The sequence below is a fragment of the Pelophylax lessonae genome (genome assembly GCF_965119305.1).
Source record: "Pelophylax lessonae genome assembly, chromosome: 12".
NCBI classification, from domain to species: Eukaryota; Metazoa; Chordata; class Amphibia; order Anura; family Ranidae; genus Pelophylax; species Pelophylax lessonae.
Window position 1 is genome coordinate 75,622,853 of NC_138779.1, and position 21,334 is coordinate 75,644,186.

The following is a 21,334-nucleotide window of genomic DNA, read 5'->3' on the forward strand; positions in this document are numbered from 1 at the left end:
TGTAAGCAGTTTATGTACCTAATTCTTGTTATCAGCCTCTTGCAGTCTTCCTGCAGAGCTCAGACTGGGAGAGGGAGAAGTCACACAAGGAGCCAATCAGACCTCCTGCAGTGCTCATGCACTAATAAAAGACATGTTGATAGGAGGAGAAAGCAGAGTGACATAAAGGTGAGCGCTGTGCTTCTTCTCTATCACACACTGGGGAAGGGACAAGGCCTGTAATTGTAACTTAACTACAGCAGAGAGCATATCTGTTCTGGCCTGCCAGACTCCTTTGGCAGGTACAACCGCTCTCCTATGTATTTCATCTGTGTAGTTAGCCGTTTGCCTGGAGTTCAGCTTTAAGTACCATTAGAACTGTGAATCAGCGAAACAGGTCAGTGGTTAGCTTGTATCTGTTGCATCTTCTTGTTGTTAAAATCCATGCGGTGTTTCTGCTACTGCTGTTGACATGCCGTTTAAGTCCCTTGCTATCAGTGACAGGCCCAGATATGGTACCCTGACTCAGTCCCCTGCTGCCTCTATAAATGTACAGGGTCCAGGCTGTTTCTCTGACAGCTGGAATATCACATGGAGTGACACTGTAAGCCCAGGAGGCTGTGGCTAAAGCCAGGATCACAAGGCAGGATTAATAGCAGACGGGAGAAAGCGAAGATAAAAATCTTCATAGATCTGCATTTATATCACAGCTGCCCGGAAAAGAATACAGGCCTAGCCTGAAATATTAGTCCTCTTGCTCAGCGGAGCCATCAGCGCCGCTCTAACCCCCTTATGTATGGAGGGGATCGAAGCACGATTAAACACTGTCTTCTCCAAGATACACTGTGACACCATTAAAACTGATACTTACTATTTAATGCACAATACATGTAGCCTGTGCCCACACTGCGGACTAAACCAATAATACAAAGGACAGCAATTAAATTATTTAAATCGGGACTAATATCTGGCAACGGATTACTGATGCAAGTTTCATGAAGTCATAATACTGTCTCTGAACATGAAGTGGCAGCAACTGATATTTTATAGGTGAATTCTATCCATTTTAAATTTGTGTAAGTAAAAGTGGATTGAATCATTTGTCTGCTTCTTTTATCTCACTGAGGTGTCAGCTTGACTCCCTAAATATTTGTTTAAACTACGTAATAATGAATCAGTTAAACAAGAATACTTGTAATGGATGTGGCAGTTGGACATAACCAGTAATTTCACTGGAGATATCTGGAATCTACTGGCTTCTAGAATCCAAAAGGGCCACCATGTAATCACACATGATTTCTGATTAGGGTTGAGGGTTTGTTAACATGCTTGATACTTTGGGGTTGATTTATTAAAAGATGTAGTACTGTTACAAAAGAGTTAAGTAAATTCATATTTTCACCTTGTTCACTTATCTTAGTGATAAAGGTGACACAAAGGGAATATCCACATAAAAAAAACCTGCACATGATTGGGTATTCTTTTCAATTAAAAAATAGAATTTTTGCTTGCATGTAACTGGGTGATTGAATTCAGCACACGTCTTTGCAAAATTTAAAATAAATTTGAAATCGAACATGCTCTACTCAAATCAAAGTCATTGTAATCTACCTTATCCGACTGGAGAAATTCTGCAACCTTATGGAAAGGGGTGCACAGATTTAATCATTACCAGAGTTCTACTGGACAATACTCAATTCAAGCAGCCAGCACAGCCATCCCCTTCCTTCTGGTACTTGAAGGATTCAGCACTTCAGAGGGGTAAACTTGTGTGTTTTTTGTTTTTAGAGGCAGATGGACAAATTCCAGAAGGATCATGTTCTATGCAGATGCAGGAGTGGTGGAAAAGCCAGTTCCTTTGTGAGCTGTACTGAGAGCAGTCAATACTGGCCCGGTCTCCAAATGCACTTCGCTAGAAAGCTTTTCAAACTGACTTTTGTTCTTCTATATCAGTGTCTCTCAACTCTGGTCCTCAGGCCAGGTTTGCAAGATAACTGAAATACATCACAGGTGATATCATTTGCTGCTCAGTGATTGCAGTATTCTAGTCATCATCTCCCCAAGGTAATGCTTAAAATCTGGCCTGTTGGTGTGCCCTGAGGACTGGAGTTGAGAAACACTGTTCTATATACACTATATTGTCAAAAGTATTGGGACGCCTGCCTTTAGACACAAATTACCTTTATAGTATGCAAGGTTCAATATTGAGTTGGCCCACCCTATAGCAGCTTCAACTCTTCTGGGAAGGCTGTCCGCAAGGTTTAGGAGCATGTTCTTTCAGAAGCGCATTTGTGAGGTCAGGCACTAATGTGGACGAGAAGGCCTGGCTCCCCGGCACTCAATCCGGTTGGGGTCAGGACTCTGGGCAGGCCAGTCAAGTTCCTCCACCTCAAACTCGCTCATCCATGTCTTTATGGACCTTGCTTTGTGCACTGGTGCGCAGTAATGTTGGAACAGGAAGGGGCCATCCCCAAACTGTTCCCACAAAGTTGGGAGCATGAAATGTCTTGTATGCTGACACCTTAAGAGTTCCCTTCACTGGAACTAAGGGGCCAAGTCCAACCCCAGAAAAACAACCCCCACACCATAATTTCCCCTCCACCAAATGATTTGGACCAGTGTGCAAAGCAGAGTCCCTAAAGACATGGATGAGCGAATTTGGAGTGGAGGAACTTGACTGGCCTACACAGAATCTTGACCTCAACCCGATAGAACTTTTGAAGGTCGTGTCTCCTTGTTTGGGTTCCTCCTATATCCAATGTACCCAATCAGACTTTTTCAATATTTGTATAAGTATATGTATACAGCTGGGCATACAGTTCTTCTATATGAACAAGCCATGTGCAAGCATCACTAAGCACAGAGAATACTTCCAAAGCTAAATGAATGTGTAAACCAAGCAGGTAATGAAAGCATGAAATAAAATAAATTATTTAAATTATAATATAAAATAAATGTAAGAAAGCTCACGCTCTGACCACCTTTTCATGTCTGAACACCGGACTCAATATATAGTATAAAAAAACATAAGGTGCACTTGCCCCTTTAAATAAATTAAACCTCAATATGCGTAATTAAATGGCACAATTAAAACACTAAATATCACTAATTATATTAAAATCATAGTGCTTGTGCATAAATAATTTGATAATTCAATTGAATTGTTTTTGCACAGATTTTTTTATGCACAAGCGCTATGGTTTTATTGTAAATAGTGATATTTAGTGGTTTTACTGTGCCAATACACATATTGAGTTTTTTTAGTTTTTCATTTATTTAAAGGGGCAGGCGCACTTTATGTTTATTAAATTTTTTTTACCAGTTACGTTACACTTTAAGCTAGTTAGATGTGAACATATTTTAGAGAATGCGGCAGGAATAATAATTATGAATACCATTTTTGCAAGAAAAACACATTAGACACAAAGCTTTTATCTACTACTCCACTGTGCTAAGGAGCTTTATACAGATGAGCTAAAAAAAATAAAAAAAAAGGGCGCACATTTATTTATGTTCTATCACAACCTATTTTTTTATTTTTCGATTTGCGCCAAGAGAAATTTGAACAGGATTTGGAATTGTTTGCGCCCCCCTACATAACTGAGAATGTTATCTGGTTTCTTCTCCATCCTAGGCAAGCCTAGAATCTGTTACTATCTAGAGACGTGGATCCCATCCCCCCCAGGCTGGTACATTTTAATAAATCAAGGCCACCCTTTGACTCTCCGTCAGGAGTGAGAGTAATGATTTTAATAAATCAAAGCCCTAACGGGTTAGTCGAGCAACGGCCTTGATTTATTAAAATCTGTGCACTGAATCACGGTCCTGTCCCTGTGAAAACAGCTGGGGTTTCTTCAAGTGACTGTGTATCCATGAGTCCCACTGCAACCACTAGATGGGCCGTTAGAGGTGATAATAGTATCAGCTGTGTGCCGAACTCAAGAGCACAAATGGTACAATCTACCAAGACCATGCTTTCTTCTTCCATCAGATACAACTGGCTGACCACCAGCTAACTGTTCCAGGTGCCATATAATAGTCATACAATGCGACATTGGAAGGAATATGGCCTAAGCCACAAATACAGAATTCAATAACCAAACTGTCTTACAGGTTTGGGCCTAAGGCCTGCAAATGTCAGACTGGATCTGCTTATTTGAAGACTTCTTCCATCTCATGAAGGTAAAACTTTTGAGTTAGAAAGTAAATCAGAATTGGCAGTAAAGCTTACAAATTAAAAATGCCCTCAATTCATACATGAAGATTTTTTTTGACAAAGCCTACCCTACCTGGTGATTGGCTCCCCCTTACCCTAGCTTTCATCAGTTGTAGCTGGCTTCCACGCTTTCTAACCCCTATAGTTGTAGGTACACTTATGCTTTTTTTTTTAAATATTCCTGAGCCTTGCTTGACTTACCAACACAGAGGAGTCCCGCATAGATATGATAAGATATGGGGTGGCTGGCTGGCGGTTCCTGGCTTAGCGCCTAAAGATTTGGTCCTTGACCTCCTTCTGCAGTGATTGCTTTACAAATGAGGTGTGGGCTTCTTGGGGTTTGGGGGGTGGGGGGGCTTGAACTGGATAACCTTGATTTCCGTTATACCTTTCAGCTGGGGGTTGTTTCTGGCAGGGGGGGGGGTCCATTTTGCTATTGATGTTATTACTGTTGTATGGATGTATTTCTATTTGGGAATGATGTGAATTGAGTGCAATCTGTATTTTCCTGTTTTCTTTAATAAACTTTGTTTCTGATTTAAAAAATATTCCTGAGCCTTAAACCTGCAAAAATGCAAACCAATGTATTTTCTAAGAACTGCTCTCTACAAACAAAGGACCGGTGAAAATCTTGCTGAATTGGGCTACCATAAATATCATGTAATATCAAAATTAAAATAAAGTGGGCCTTGTGACATAGAACTGTTTTCTGGAGAACATTAGCAATTAATTTGCTTTATTTGATACTTGAGATTGCTCTTAAAAATAAAGGAAATCAAATCAGTTGAAAGGTTTGCTCAGAATTATCTTAATATAACTATATTATACCTGAGCATAAAACAGTGAAGACTTTATTAGTCTTTCATGAGCCAATCAGCAACTTTTTTTCAGTTGTGTGTAGTAGCTCGCTGGCCTAGCCACGTATAGTGTAATTTATGTAAACAAATGTTTCTTTCTAGTTGGTTACAGCCAGTAATAGGTATCTAAGGATAGCAATTATATGTTAAATCTTACCACTGTGCGTAGGGACCGCCATGGTGTTTGCCAGCTGGTAGAGCCGCTGTTGCTGCTCCTCAAAGCTGCCGTGTTCATTAAGTGCTGACATCATGCGTCTGTAATGCTCCTCGGGGGTCATTTGAGCCAATGGCTCTTCCAGCAACGGAGTCTGGGAGTTTTCTGTAAGAGAATGTTCAATTAAGTACGCTCCACATAAAAATGTTAACTATTGCAACATTTTTCTATATCTTCCAACACTGTCAGAAAAAAAAACAGCAATGGCAACCTACATATTTCTTAAACATATAACTGCTTTAATTTAAAGTAGCGCTTGACCAGCATGTGAGGTCTGACCAATTACTGGGCCCTTTTTTTTTAAGCTGTTGTGCACACTGAGAAGCAAGGAGACAGCATATGGGATTAGGCAACTGACAGGGCAGCAAATGTTTTCAAGCTTAAGAGTTACTTACAGTGCCTTGAAAAATGATCCATACCCCTTGATATTTTCCACATTTTGTCATGTTACAACCAAAAAATATGAATGTATTTTATTGGGAGTTTATCTGATAGACCAACACAAAGTGGCACATAATTGGAATGGGGAAGGACCCCCCCCCCCCAAAAAAAAAGTCAATACTTTGTAGAACCACCTTTCGCTTTAATTACAGCTGCAAGTCATTTTTGGGGATGTCTTTACCAGCTTTACACATCTAGAGAGTGAAATTTTTGCCCTTCCTTCTTTGTAAATTAGCTCAAGCTCTGTCAGATTGAATGGAGGGCATCTGTGAACAGCAATTTTCACGTTTTGCCACAGATTCTAATTTGGATTTAGGTCTGGACTTTCACTGGGTCATTCTAATACATGAATAGGCTTTGATCTAAACCATTCCATTGTAGCTCTGGCTGTATGTTTAGGGTCATTGTCCTGCTGGAAGGTGAACCTCTGCCCTGGTCTCAAGTCTTTTGCAGACTCTTAACAGGTTTCCTTCTAAGATTGCCCTGTATTCTTCCCATCAACTCTGATCAGCTTCCCTGTCCCTGCTGAAATAAGCATCTTCACAACATGATGCTGCCACCACCATGTTTCACGGTGGGGATGGTGTGTTCAGGGTAATGTTCAGTGTTAGTTTTCCATCACACATAGCATTTTGCTTTTAGGCCAAAAAGTTTAATTTTGGTCTCATCTGACCAGAGCACCTTCTTCATGTTTGCTGTATCCTCCACATGTCTTCTCGCAAACTGCAAATGGGACTTCTTTTGGCTTTCTTTCAACAATGGCTTTCTTCTTGCAACTCTTCCATTAAGGCCAAATTTGTGGAGTCTGCAACTAATGGTTGTCCTGGGGACAGATTCTCCCACCTGAGCTGTGGATCTCTGCAGCTCCTCCAGAGTTACCACGGGCCTCTTGGCTGCTTCTCTGAGTAAAGCTCTCCTCCCCGACCTGTCAGATTAGGGGACAGCCATGTCTTGGTAAGTTTGCAGCTGTGCCATACTCTTTCCATTTTGGATGATGGATTAAACAGTGCCATGTGAGATGTTCAAAGCTTAGCATATTTTTTTATAACCTAACCCTGCTTTAAATTTTTCCACAAATTCATCCCTGCCCTATCTGGTGTGTTCCTTGGACTTCATGATGCTGTTTGTTCACTAAGGTTCTCTAACAAACCTCTTAGGGCTTCACATAACAGCTGTATTTATACTGAAATTAAATTACACACAGGTGGACTCATTTACTAATTAGGGGACTTCTGAAGGCAATGGGTTCCACTAGATTTTAGTTAGGGTTATCCGAATAAAGGGAGCTGAATACAAATGCACGCCACACTTTTCACATATTTATTTGTAAAAAAATTGAAAACCATTTATCATTTTCTTTCCACTTCACAATTATGTGCCACTTTGTGTTGGTCTATCACCATTAAAATACATTTACATTTTGGATGTAATGTGACAAAATGTGGGAAATTTCAAGGGGTATGAATACTTTTTCAAGGCACTGTATATAAAGTACATATAGCGAAATAAAGAGACAAATCTAAACATTACTGCCCTGTAAAAAAGGAAGTAATGTCATTAGTTTAGGTGTTTCTGTTTCTTTATGGTTTACATGACTGATGATTCAGCCTATCAAATGGCTGCTCCAGGGAACACAATGTAACACTGGTTTGGTTAGGATTCCATTAAGAAAAGTACTATGTAGTACAAACATTCCACAGGTTACTTTGATTTAGACTTATCCTCGAAAAACTCTTGGCAAGCCATGGTAATCTAAAGAACCAATCCAATCTTACCTATCCTCACCTTTATGCTATGTTGTATGGAGATCTGTTAAAATCTCCAACAAGATGAGTTTTGTTAAGGGAAATGTCACATTTGCTGACAAAGATTTGGGGATGACTGGGAAGTGTGCATACTGACAGAATAATCTACTTTTCTTCCTGTATTAGGAAAAAAAGAGAAAACGCTAAGATAGAAGTCATTAGCAGCCCAGACAAAACCTGATCTGGAGCTTTGAGTGGACTCAGCCCTCCCTAATACCATGCTCAGTGCAGCTTTCATGTGTCTGCAGTGGTCATTACCAGCTAATATGGCCAAAGGCTGGACATTGATCCAACCAAATCTCCAGCAGGCACCAGAGAGGTGATCTACGGGCTAGACAACAGCATCTGTCCGTCTGTCTTCCCCTCTCACTCACTCACAAGAAGAGCAATTATCTAGTGACCAAAGCAGAATCTACGGCTTTTACAGCCAATTAGCAGCTCTTACACGGTCTTCCCATTACGCTAAAAGTTTGTGTGGGTCACTGAAAGGACAAATACTGAGCTATTCATCCTGTAAAAGGTTGTTGAGTTCGGAAGACTATAAGAAAAATAGGGGAATTGTCAGGAAAGGAACTGAAATGTTGGCACCCCTAAAAGTAATGAGAAAGTGACCCCTCATTCTTTACAATTCAAAACACGGGAAACAATCTGATGTACTGCAAAAGCAACAAAAGTGGCGGCAGATCAGAGAGTTTGGATCTAGTAAGTTATGGCAGTCTGTGTCCTTTACTGCTGAAAAGTTACAAGTCCCTAACCAATTTAGTCTAAAGCCAGCCATAGACAGTTCGAATCTTGGCCAGTTCAGCAGGGACCGGCCGAGATGCAAACCATGTATGGGCTGAATGTACGCAAAGTGATTGATTGACCAACCTGGGAACAACCAGCCTGTCGCATTTTACATGCAATTATTGCTAACAGCTATTATGGCCACTAGCAGTAATCACTGTGTTCTCCCGGCAAGGACATGTCATCCCACTCCCTGCCGGGAGAACACAATGGCTCCGCAGGAGGGATTCCCCCATCGGCACCGACTGTGTTGATGGGGGAATCAAGCCTTTTTCATTGCAGGAAAGAAATTTGCTCCTTCTATGGCTGTCTTACTTTTTTTTCACACATTGCCTTTAGATTTATGACCAGCTATGTAGCATAAGGGCCTACCCAAATTTAAATCTATGCAGGAAGGACTACCAATATATGGTTATTGGCAAATCTAAAGAGGAATTAACAGATTGTCAACATGTGTGGCTAGCATAGGAAAGTAAGCTTATAATCGCAATCTTCTCCTTGTTATAGTCTGAAGTCTGAATTTGGCATAATTTCAGAACTGTTTAAAATGTAACATTTTATAAAGAGATTATAAAAAATGATCATTTTCAATTCCTCAGCTCCACACTAGAAAAACTGGTATGGCACAACTGCCACAAATATGTTGCTTTTTGCTATAATGGAAAAAGTGGCAGTGAAGGGATGGATATATCCTTAAGCTGAGACTTCATGGTGCTTGAAGCATCCAGCACCTGTTCTTTGATATCACTCTGCCTGAAAACAGGGCGCCCTCTCCCTGCACTCTGCCTGAGTACGGGGCACCCTCTCCCTGAGTATGGGGATTCCTCTCCCAGTACTCTGCCTGAATACAGGGCGCCCTCTCCCTGCACTCTGCCCGAGTACAGGGCGCCCTCTCCCCGCACTCTGCCTGAGTAAGGGGCTTCCTCTCCCCGCACTCTGCCTGAATACAGGGCGCCCTCTCCCCGCACTCTGCCTGAGTACGGGGCTTCCTCTCCCAGCACTCTGCCCTAGTACGGGGCTTCCTCTCCCAGCACTCTGTCTGAGTACAGGGCTTCCTCTCCCAGCACTCTGTCTGAGTACGGGGCTTCCTCTCCCAGCACTCTGCCTGAGTACGGGGCTTCCTCTCCCAGCACTCTGCCTGAGTACGGGGCTTCCTCTCCCAGCACTCTGCCTGAGTACGGGGCTTCCTCTCCCAGCACTCTGCCTGAGTACGGGGCTTCCTCTCCCTGCACTCTGCCCAAGTACCGGGGATTCCTCTTCCCGCACTCTGCCTGAATACAGAGCGCCCTCTCCCCGCACTCGGCCTGAGTACGGGGCGCGCTCTCCCCACACTCGGCCTGAGTACAGGGCTTCCTCTCCCTGCACTCTGCCCGAGTATGGGGATTCCTCTCCCAGCACTCTGCCTGAGTACAGGGCGCCCTCTCCCCGCACTCTGCCTGAGTACAGGGCGCCCTCTCCCTGCATACAGGGCGCCCTCTCCCTGCTGTGAAAAGCACAAAAAGTTAACAGACTGTCACAAGCTCCATGCAACATTTTGTTGGACAGGAAACATTGTTAGGACCAATTAATATGGAAGTGTGTAATGAGTGGGTTGACACACTATGACCTGGTTAGTGTCATGGAAAGAATCTGATCCAGAGCTGCAATTTCCCATCATTTCAATGTTAACAAAAAAGAAAAAACACATAGAAGCTTCAAATGTAATGGGTTATTATCGAAGTGTCCTATGGTACAAGTGTGGTACAAGGTGGTTCTCAACACATTACAGAACAAAACAGCAGCCAGTCATTACAATCATTGGAGACAGTTATGTGGATCAACCACTATAACCGCCTACGCAGGCAGATTGTTGTGCGCCACAGACAGGTTTTACAGTCCCAAACAAGCTTAGAATGCAAAACCTGTTTGAAACAGGTCAAACGCAGGTTAGAATGAAGTCAGCTGCACCTGTCAATGACTTCTAAATATTATCAAGCACCTCAAACTAATATCATTGACACAACCTCCTCCTCCCCCACCAAAAAAAAAAAAAGTTATAGTAACCCTTTCATTTTTGACAGGGTACAACAAAGGAGACAGAAAGTCCTCTACTAAAATAATAGGTGGAATACAACATTGTGAGCCCACCTCTCTGTTTAGAAAGACAAAGGTACATTTAATAGAAAGAACAAAAAATGTCCCAAACTCAATGTAAGCTCCATCGCTCAGAAGATGGCCACAACCATAAAAATGTCAACCAGGAACTGTTTGGTGGTGAAGCAGTTAAAAAGGAAAAAAGATTTCCAGGCCACTAACTAGGTTCATTGTGCCAAGTTAGTCTTATAATGAGAAAGATTCAAGGAGACCTTAAAACAAAGGAAGGAATCTACTGAGACTCCAAAAATAAAAACACTAATTATTTCTAATTAATTTTGTTTGGTAGCGTGAACAGAAGCTTGGAGAATTAATTGCTATGTTTTTTCATCTCCATTTTTCCCTGCTCCAAGCGCAGTGTAATTAACCACTGTGCGGACTGAGGCAAGAGTGCATTTCATGGAATCCCATTTCTTATGGGAAAGAAATCAAAAAATCTTAAAGAAACAAAAAAAAAAAACTTAGTATATAAGTAGATCGACTTTCCTGTTATCAGCCAAAGTCTTCACTGTGGTCACTTTTTTTAGAAGCAGAATCTGTGGCTGGTATAAAGTCAAAGTGACGATCAAAGAAGATGAATGGATTTTGTAAAACACACAAAGGAATGCCAAGGATAAGAAGTGATAATTAAAAGCAAATGCTATAAAATTTAGACTAAATGAGTATGTTTGTCACACCAGCAACCTCCTATTACAACAAATGTTTTTATCATTTAGTTTGAAATCCAGAAAAGTGTATATTTATATCTTGCTCTCTTTATTTACATCTACATACACAAAATACTTTAATCATTTGCACTAGGAGATTCCCAAAATGCAAATGCACGCCAATTACATTTCTTAGGATATTATAAAATAATAATAATTGATATTATTCAGGTAAAATAGCAAAGTCTGGAAATAAAGTGGCGTGGAGTTGATACAGAGCTTACAAAGTCCCATACACAGCCCCTAAGTAAAAGCAGCTGCCATAGAGTCTGGCTATGCCCTTCCTCATCCAGTTCCTCGTTGTCAGCTAGGAATGGATTGGATCACTGCTTAATGTCTGGGCTGACATCATGTAAAGTTTTAGCCGCCTCATTAACACCCATCTGCATGCAGAGCAAATCATTAGGGCACAGAGGAGTAATGTCCCTGCTAGCAAAGAAAGGGTGGACTAATGAGGCATTTTTATCCTCTCCGTGGCCCTTTGCCTCCTCCCTCCTACTCCACTTTGACACTCTGACAACACATCACCTTGACAACTCTCCCTCCCCCCATCCACGCCCCCTCTGCAGGATACACAGTCCCCCCCCCCCTCCCCCTGCTAGCTTTAAGGGAGCACAGTAAGCGCCACTCACCCTTCGGAGACTCGCTTCTGGCTTTCTTGTTTTCCACTGGGCACTCGCTGTTACTGTTGGGAGAGCATTCTCGCTTCTTGTCTAAAAAGTCATCTACAAAAAAGAGAATAACAAAAGAATACGGATTAGAGGCAATAGGATAACAGTACAATGTCATGAAGCATAAAACACAATTTGTACTTGTACATGTGATGTTGGAGGAAAGTGTATTGGCAGCAAAGCAGTTAAGGAGAAACAGAATACAAAAAAAGATCAGGTAATAATAAGACAAGCCCACTTGCAGCACACTCCCAATATACAAGTGTTTTGTTCTTCCGTGCGCATGTAGAGAGGATCAATGGAGACATTTCCAGCTATAAATATACTGAATGCAGGATGTGCTTACTGAGATTCATCATCTGTCTCCTGTGTGTTTCCAAAGCTCCCAAACCCTGGTGCTGAACAAGTGGGAAGAAGCCTGGGATTCTCTCTACTCAGCTTCCTTTCAACAGAGATTCTTTAACACGCCTGCTCTCTCTCTCTCTCCCTCTGCTTCTGGCTGTCTCTGTCTTCACAGCTGTCTCGCCTCCTGTTCCTGCCTGTCTCTACCACTCCTCTGCCCTTCTGCTGCTGCATGCTACGGAAACGTCAGACGTGCTTGCATTAGTGAGGCTCTGCGAGCCAACGCAAATATCTAATATACAATTACAGCGTCCCCCTGCACAGATTTCCAATCAATAGCCTCCTATTATGTGGCTGGGGGGAGGCTGGAAGCCTGATGCAGGCAGCTACACGCGGCAGGAAGGAAGAGGCAGACTGTCATTGGAAGCTTCAAATTCTCATCTATCAAGGGCTTGTTATAGAATGAAGGCAGCATCTTACAGGAAAAGTGAGCCCTCCACTAAAAGGGCAAGCTGTGCCTGTGGACTGTAAATTATAGAATGCTACTTTATCTTCCTACAAAAACCAACATTAATTATAAATCATATAGGAATGGCACCCCAACGTATGTATAAATAACATGCTCCACAAATGACAAATTAACATAAAAAAGAGAATTTAACCAAAATTCAAACATTTATCAAAGTTGTTAAAACCAAATCTGATCGTTACACTGGTTACTGCTATCCAAGCACAAACCAAATAGTTGCTAATATTTTCCCCAATGTTGCGGTCCAGTTGTCATTACCATTTAGATGGACCATCACAAGCTAAATATTGATTTAATAAATATATTTTGTGAATCTAAATATACGTTGTGGGCATGTTTATTGCAGCATTTCGGTAAATACTAAGAAAATAATATTGTCATCACAGGATGATGGCAGTTCAACCTTGCAGGTAAGAAGAGTCTACCGTACAGCTGGTAGCTGGTCAGTTGTGCAAACCGTGGACAAACCTACAACGTATAGTTCTGTCCCAATGGCAGTTGGCAACTTAATACGTTAAACACAAAACAACTGGCTGTGGCTGTCTCTGAGGCAGAGCAAGCGTTTGTTTTGTGGTGGTATATATAAAGGGCAGACAAACAAGCACAGGCAAAGTTTGTACAAAGTCGCAGACGGTATGCTTGGTCACGAATTCTGCAAACACTGGAAAATCTCCATGCAACCTTCATCGTGTGCCACTGCCAGGAACGTTACAGACAAGGAAGGGCAGGAACCTACAGGCTTGCACACTGAGCCAGAAACTACCCACACACAGACACGCTCACCCTCTCCGAAACACACACATTGACAAGCACATACCAAAATCAGAAGTACCGGCTTAACCCCTTCAGACTACAACCAACATTCTACTAACTTCTGATTATTGTAATAATCATCCATCTATTCATGTAGGCTTATAGCAACACCTGACAAAGCTTTCTCTTAAAAGACCCAAAAAACTGTTTGATAAGCACTTTGAGTCCCCCCCCAGGGAGAAAAGAATTCTATAAATATTATTATGATTAAATAACCATTTATTCAGCACAGCACAATTTCCTTATAGGGAAAAGGTACACATTATTCCATCAGAATTACCCAGCTAGCCTTACATGAGTAAGACATATATTGATAATGTCAAATAAGGCATCTCCTAGCTAACTGGACTCAGGAGACCTCAATCTGCCGTATTCTTTACAGTGGAGCCCAAGGGCAGTGCTGAAGTTAACATTTTAATTTAAGGTATCCCTATCATATTTTATAGTTTTTGAGGTCCTGCCCAGAGCCAGACAGGAGAGACAGAAAGAAAGATTAATTTAAATTATGGGCCATGCATTTTAATGCTGTAGAAAAATGGCCATAATGAGACATAATCAGTCCATTATCAGGTTTTCATAGAGTAGGTCAGGGGTCTTCAAACTATGGCCCTCCAGTTGTTTAGGAACTACAATTCTCATCATGCCTAGTCATGTCTGTGAATGTCAGAGTTTTACAATTCCTCATGGGATGTGTAGTTCCGCAACAGCTGGAGGACCATAGTTTGAGGACCCCTGGAGTAGGTCATCGGTGAATGCTATTGGCATGCCTGGCACAGAGGGGGCATATTGTGTAAATAAGTGGCTGGCCACTCCAACAAACAGGGTGGCACAAACTTGTAAAGCCCCGTACACACGCACCGAATGTCGGCCGACCGTTCGGCCGTCTTTTGTCCCGTGCTGTCGAGTAGGTTGAAAAGTGCTAAAGACTGCACACGAATTTTGTCGGCCATCAACAACCGACTGCAGAAGTGATGCCATGTGATGGTTAACTTTCCGTGTGTTTTTTCTTCTCTGAGCATGCCCAGTCTTGCTCATCTGCTTTTTGTCGGCCGAAATCTGTACTGACTGACGAACAATCGGCCGTTCTTTGTTGGCCTACAAAAATTTTATAGCCTGCACACCAGATTTTGTTCGGCCGAAAAGTCGCAGTCGGTTGTCGGAAGCATCATACTAACAAGCCGATCGGACGTTGGCCGAATATTTACGGCCGTCAATCGGTACGTGTGTACGGGCCTTTAGGGGTTTTGTTCCTTCTAGCTATGCGTTGCAATTGAAAATACATTTCTGTTGATGGGCAATGATGGTGCTGTTCACAAATGAAATTGGTATGACACATATTATGATTTCATGGTTGTTTTTATGCTGATTTCTATTTGATTTTTTTGTGACACAGGGACAGAAAGTGAAATTTTTCCAACAGAACCACAGATAGCCTGCTGGTATGGTATTCTACCCCTTTATCATGCTATTAAAAATGAAAAAAGTTGTGGCCCAAGTTCCAATACTTTAACACCAATTTCAAAAAGATTATACATTTTTTTTTTGTAAACAATAAGTTCAGCAGTAAGCATAAGGTCAACTGCATATCCCAGCAGATACAGCAGTAAGTGTTTTTAGGTTTCCATGTACTCGACTTGCACAGCTTGTCTTCTATACTTGCATTGTCTCCTGTGAAGGCTAAACTAGCATTGGTCAGAATAAAAACTGTCAAAAAAGGAGCCCGCTGATGTAAGATGCCAGTGGTTCCGAAAAGATAGTTGCTTTTCATAAATATGCACACTGTCCACAGTGCCAAGATATTGGGTAAATCAAAAGTCACACCACTGATTTACTATGGAAGGATTAGCACCCAAAATTGTACAGAAATACCAAACATGCACAGCTTAAACACATAACGTTTCAAGCTGAGCATATTTGGTATTTTTTACAATGTGCATAAGCTGCACATACCTTTTTGGCTTTATAGATCCCTGTTTTGCACCCAGGCTGGTGTCTCCTAACAGCTTGTGTTTATTGGCTCAGAGTGTAGCAGATGTGTGTGGGATAGGGGTAGGTTCTGGCTGCTTCTGATGAATATGATACAGTATCCCAGATCTCTAAGATGATTTATTGAATTGGCCCCTGGTTTGCCATATTAATGTACGTTTGGGAATCCAAATATGACAGCACAGAGGGCAGTTATATCAAAAGTGCTCAAACCTAAATTAATGGGCAGCAAGCTTGCAGGGTCCACATCATCACTGATACTGCTGCTTTGGGAAAGGTGGTGGAATGCAGATGCTGGAAATGTCACACAGCATAGCTAAATCTGTGACCCCCAAAAACAGTTAAGTAATATAGCTAAGTCAATGACCTGACTGCAATCAGCTGATTGGACAATGAAGGAGCAGCAGCATACAGATCATGTCATTCCTATGCTCTCTTTTTCCATTAGGTGTGTTTATAATGTGACTGACTGCAATTTGCAAACCAAGTCCTCACTGGTTCCCAGTTCTGGCCCTCCCTTCAGTCTGCTGTGCAGAAGATTACAGGAGACTGAGAAGATGCCAGAATGCTTATACTAGTTCTATGTAAACGACATTTAATAAAGAAGAATTTATATGAATTCATAAATGGATTATATAGCATTTTTTTAATATCTGGCATTCAGCCTAAGTGTACTCATCTATCAGTAATGAGTTAATTTGGTGATTTAACCCAACAACCAGAGACAATACTTCAATTTGAAGAAAAGCGGTATATATAAGTTCAGCTCACAAATAGAAACACGCACGTTAAAGAGTGACTCCATATTTATAAAAGTAACCCACCAAGTGACTCAGAATGGAGTTATTGCATTTGAGATAAAATTGTCCCTACTGCACTTGGTAACAAAGAGCTAAATCTGCATGCTGGCACTTTAAAGTAAGGCGTTTGCATAGAAATGTTTTGTGCGTCATTTTCACCTAACCACAAGTAAACAATATATTTGCTACAGCAGACATGAATTCTGAACTATTGCCATGGCTTCCTGCTCACAGAGCATTGTGTTCTATACACAGATGAACAATACTTACACTGAACCCTACAAGAAGCTGTTGTGAAACTCTGCTCTCTGTTTGCTACTGTGTAAGCCTTATGGCTGCCTATGAGATAAGCCAAAGGTTGGTGCACAGATTGCTGAAATGGGAAGACATTCAATTAGGGATAAACCTCTCCAAGCGGGGCCTGTTTCAGATTTGAATTTAAAAGGCGAAAAACCGTGTTTTGCAGATATTGCCATTGCCCTTTAATAAGGTTTTTTACATAAAGGCTGACTTGAGGAGAATATTTTACTCTTGTATTTACAGACACTACATAACCTTGACTTTACTGTTATATTATTTAACAAGGAACTCTAAAGTATCTTGGCAGTTACAAGGCATTCACTTATACAAGAGCTGAATTGCAGGAATTCAGCTTCTTTGTAAAAAGTGAAGGCACACTATGAGTTAAGCCCAAGGAGGTGCATGACATCTCCTAGACTTAGCTCTATTATTTACATCTGATAGTTGTATTGCTCTTCTGGAAAGAGCCAAACTGTCGTGTATGTTTAGAGCAATAAACCTGGCAGATATAAATAGTAGAAATAAGTTCAGGAGATATCTAGTGCCTTCTTGGACCTAACTCACAATGTGCCTGCACTTTCTGGAATTCCGCTTTACCATATGCATTATTACAGTAGTCCATTGGACACTTTTTATTCCTGCATAGGGAAAGACCGCCGGGACCTGTAATATATAAACATAAACTCCAAGCAAACTACTAAAAACACACATGGAATACATACAGTATATAGAAGCTGCTTTACCTGTCAATTTACATCTCGCAAAGCACGGTCAGTTAGAAGACACTTCTTATATTTAAGAAACACAGTGGTGTCCTCTCTTCATCCTCAGCCTTCTAACCGGACAGTGAAAGGGCAACAGCAGAAAAATTAGGTCTGGCACTTAGCCTTTTCATATGGAGAAAACAACAATTGCAGGCTCCATGTTTTCGTAGTACAGGTTTCTATAACGTATGTATTTGTAATATACTGCATTTTGAAGATTTGGTTGTAAACTTTTACTGTAATTCACAGTAAATGCCATGATGGGAAGGAAAAGGGCACCCAAGAGGACAAAATCTTACATGTTACTTTCAGTGCACCCTAATTATTGGATTTTCACTCATACCACACAGCTGCTATATCCATCACTACTTTACAGCTGCAACAGTATAACAGGAAACCCATCACAAGCCTTATCCCATGAAAAAATATAGTTCTGGGTTTAAAAATGTATTTAAAAAAGGCCAAACATTTTAATTTTTGGGATCAGTAGGGAATGGAATGGTTTCTCTTTATATCCTGTCCTGAGACACAACAGGAAGTTAAAGGAAATCTCTCCACAGTGAGGGGAGATCCCTTTCTTAGGCACATGTCACCACAACAGGTGATCCCACTGGAAGACTTTTCAGCACTTTATTCTTGGCAATAATGAATACAAGGCCAAATACAGAGAATAAATCTATCCAATAAAGAAAGTAATGAAACCTGATGGGTTCTAACCATTCCCTACTCTATGCAAAGCTAGAAAATTAGTTTTGGCTTTAGATATACTTCATTAAATAAGGCAAAAATTCAGGTGTGAAGATCCAGTTTCTAACTGGTGTCTAGAATGATGGGATAAAAAAGAATAATAATATATATCCCCTAAGTTTGTTAGAATGTTATTTCATGGAGATAAAGACACCATAGCACTTAAATTTAGATAAAGCATGGACTCAAGACCTACATTAGTATGTTAAACAAGTCAGCGGGATCAGCGTTCCAGCTAGAAGCTATGTTCCCTTCTCCAGCATCCCATATGATTTCTCTTTGTCTTCTTCAGTCTGTTCCCTTTATCCTATTCCCCTTGATCTAGATATCTCTTTTTCTCCCCTTTGTCTCTTTGGCTGTTACTTTTTGCCGCTGTCTTCTCATTCCCCTTCCTTCTCTCTGGAGCTCTCTCTGCTATTAAACAGCAACCTGCAGGGCAAACACAACTACAGGAAGCAGCATTAGAAGGCGGCAGTGGCATATCTTGCCTGTGCCCAGTTAATGATGCAGCACTTAACCAAAGTGACTTTAGAGAGCTCTGCCACTGAGCCTATCACTGTGTGAAGTGCCCCTAAAGTGCACGCGGCAGAATTTGGCACAAGCGTTCAGAGAGGCCGCCGTGTCTCCTGTCTGTGACACGTCTGACGGCACAGACTTCTTAATTCCTTTCTCTTATTCCCTTAATCTGTCATCTTCATCAGGCAGGGGAAGTGGCAGCCAGCAAACCAGGGCTCCCGCACAATCAATCTCCACATTACAGCTGACAGAATGGTGCTAATAACTTATTGATCTAATGTTTGCCGAGCCCCACTGGGGTTGAAGAGCTGCCACTGATTGGCTCGGAAAGCGGAGACTCTGCCCAGAGCGAAGCGGAAAGCTTTCAAACTGTCTCCTTCCTGAGGACCACGGAGAGAGGGTGGGAAAGAAATGGGGGGGGGTGTGAAACAAATACACAGCAGAAGAGGGGAGGGAGTGAATGTGTAGAGAGGGAATAATAATAACCATATAAAAGAAATGGGGCAAGGGGAACATAAACAGAGCGAGTAATAAAAGATGAAAAAGAATGAAGCAAAAAAAAATAGAGTTGGAAAAAAAAAAAGAGTGAAAAGGAAGAAAGCGATAATCTATTCTCTGGTGTAAAGGGGATACGATACATTCTGATTAAGGTTCTAAGAACAGTGTGGGCTAAACTACAGGAACAATTATTGTGCAAATAGCTGCGGGCTGATGCAATCGGCTGCAAAAATCTCCATACCATGTGCGTTATATTGTTTTCATTGTTGACTGCTGTATTGTAACATAGTTGGGTTAAAAAAGCACAAGTCTATCAAGTTCAACCAATAACTGGTATGCTTGGGCATTTGACTGGCTATTAAGCATGCTAATCTACATTCTCCAGTAATAGAAAAACAAGGCAACCATGGAAATTTTAGGATTATGGCAATTCACTTCAGAATGCTTAAAAAATGATCAGGGTCCCACTAGAGCAGCTAAAATCAATACCACAAAGGAAGAAAACTGGCTACAGATGGATCGAACCTTGTCCGGTTCAGCAGGGACCAGACAAGATTAGATCCATCTTTAGGCAGGCTGGTTGTACCCAAGTCAACCTATAGATCGATTTGGGTGCAACTAGCCTAGCGGATTTTTTTAATTGGGATTGTTGCCGGCAGTTATAACTGCTGAGGGTAATCATTGTGCTCTGCAGGGCCAGGAAGCCTCCCCGGCAGCAGAACACAATAGTGTTGCGGAAGAGATTCCCTATAAAGACAGCTTTTGTTGATGGGGGACTTGAGTAATTTTCTTATAGGCGGCAAGAGGGGAGGCCCCCCACTCCCGCTGCCCTCTAGTGCTTCTACCGGCTCACCCGTGCAAAAGGCGAGCCAAAGAAGGAATCCAGCGGACGTTCACCATAGAGAATACTGAGGACCAGATGATCCCCAGCAGTCTCTATGACTCTCGGAGGTCATTCAGTCCACACATGTGAGGTATCGCTGGGAATTTTGGAGCGAGAGCAACAATTTTAGCTCAAGACTTCCTCTGTAACTCTAGACAGGTAATTTGTAAACATTTTTAAAGTGTTGCCTATGGAGATTTTTAGGTACCCAAATTTGGCGCCATTCCACGAGTGTGAGCAATTTTAAAGTATCTATTTACTTGGCGTAACATCATCTTTCACAATATACAAAAAAATTGGGTTAACTTTAGTGTTTTGTTTTTTTTAATTTCTGAAACGCATTTGAAAAATTGCTGCGCAAATACAGTGTGACACAAAAAGTTGCAATGACCGCCATGTTATTCCCCAGGGTCTCTGCTAAAAACATATATAATGTTTGGGAGTTCGGAGTAATTTTCTAGCAAAAAAAAATATGATTTTTACATGTAGGAGCGGAGTTTTAGAGTTGGCCCAGTATGGAAGTGGTTTAGTAAAAACAATGCTAATGAGAACTGAGCTATTTAAAATTATAGACCTAAAGCTGAACAATTTTGCTCATTCATTAATAAACATCACAATCTAAATTCTTTTTAAAGTGTAACTAAAGACAATTTTTCTTTTTGATTTTGGATAGAGTAAGGGAGGCTTATAACCCCTGTCAATTTTTTCTTTTTACCATATGTGTCCTATCGATCTTCCTTACTTCCTGTCCCATAACCAACACAGGAATTGGGAGAAATCCCTCCAAAGTGAGGGAGTCCCAGGGTCACCAGAATTAGTGTCCCCATTGGAAGATTTCCCCTGTATTAGGCCTCTTTCACATGGGGGGGGGGGGGGATCGATCCGCCGATCCCCGCTGAGCAGGCAGATGACAGCTCCATCTCCCCTCTGTGTGCGGAGACGGAGCTGTCAGATCCCCGCTGTCCTCTATGGGGAAATCAGATGAGAACGGACCGCCTGTCTGTTCTCATCCGATCCAATCCTCCAGACAGATGGAAAATAGGGTTTCCATCCGTCTGGATTTCACGGACAGGATCGGATCAGAGAGCAGCGGGTGTCAGCGGACATGTCTCCGCTGACATCCGCTGCCCCATAGGGATGCATGGAGCATCCGATCAGGTCCGCCTGAAAAACTGACAGACGGATAGGCTCGCCCGTGTGAAAGGGACCTTACTGTTCTCATGTCAACCCAAAATTTGGGATTTTCTTTTCCTTTCACTCCTGATGATAATGGTAAACAGGACAAATAGGGTGAAAAAATGACAGGTGTTCGAATAAAGCAAAAGAAAAAGTTTTGGCTTTAGTTAC

At 41.6% G+C, this 21,334-nt stretch overlaps 1 protein-coding gene across 6 annotated transcripts in view; it reads right to left on the reverse strand.

Annotated features, from left to right (window-relative positions):
- SAMD11 (sterile alpha motif domain containing 11) overlaps nucleotides 1-21,334 on the reverse strand; it is a 257,130-nt gene that overhangs the window by 53,767 nt on the left and 182,029 nt on the right. For all 6 annotated transcript variants that reach the window (XM_082274532.1, XM_082274531.1, XM_082274534.1 and 3 more), the window contains exons 6-7: nucleotides 11,771-11,863; nucleotides 5,210-5,371 (exon numbers count right to left, since the gene is read on the reverse strand). In XM_082274532.1, coding sequence (XP_082130658.1) covers nucleotides 5,210-5,371; nucleotides 11,771-11,863 — 255 coding nt within the window. The remainder of the gene's footprint in view (nucleotides 1-5,209; nucleotides 5,372-11,770; nucleotides 11,864-21,334) is intronic.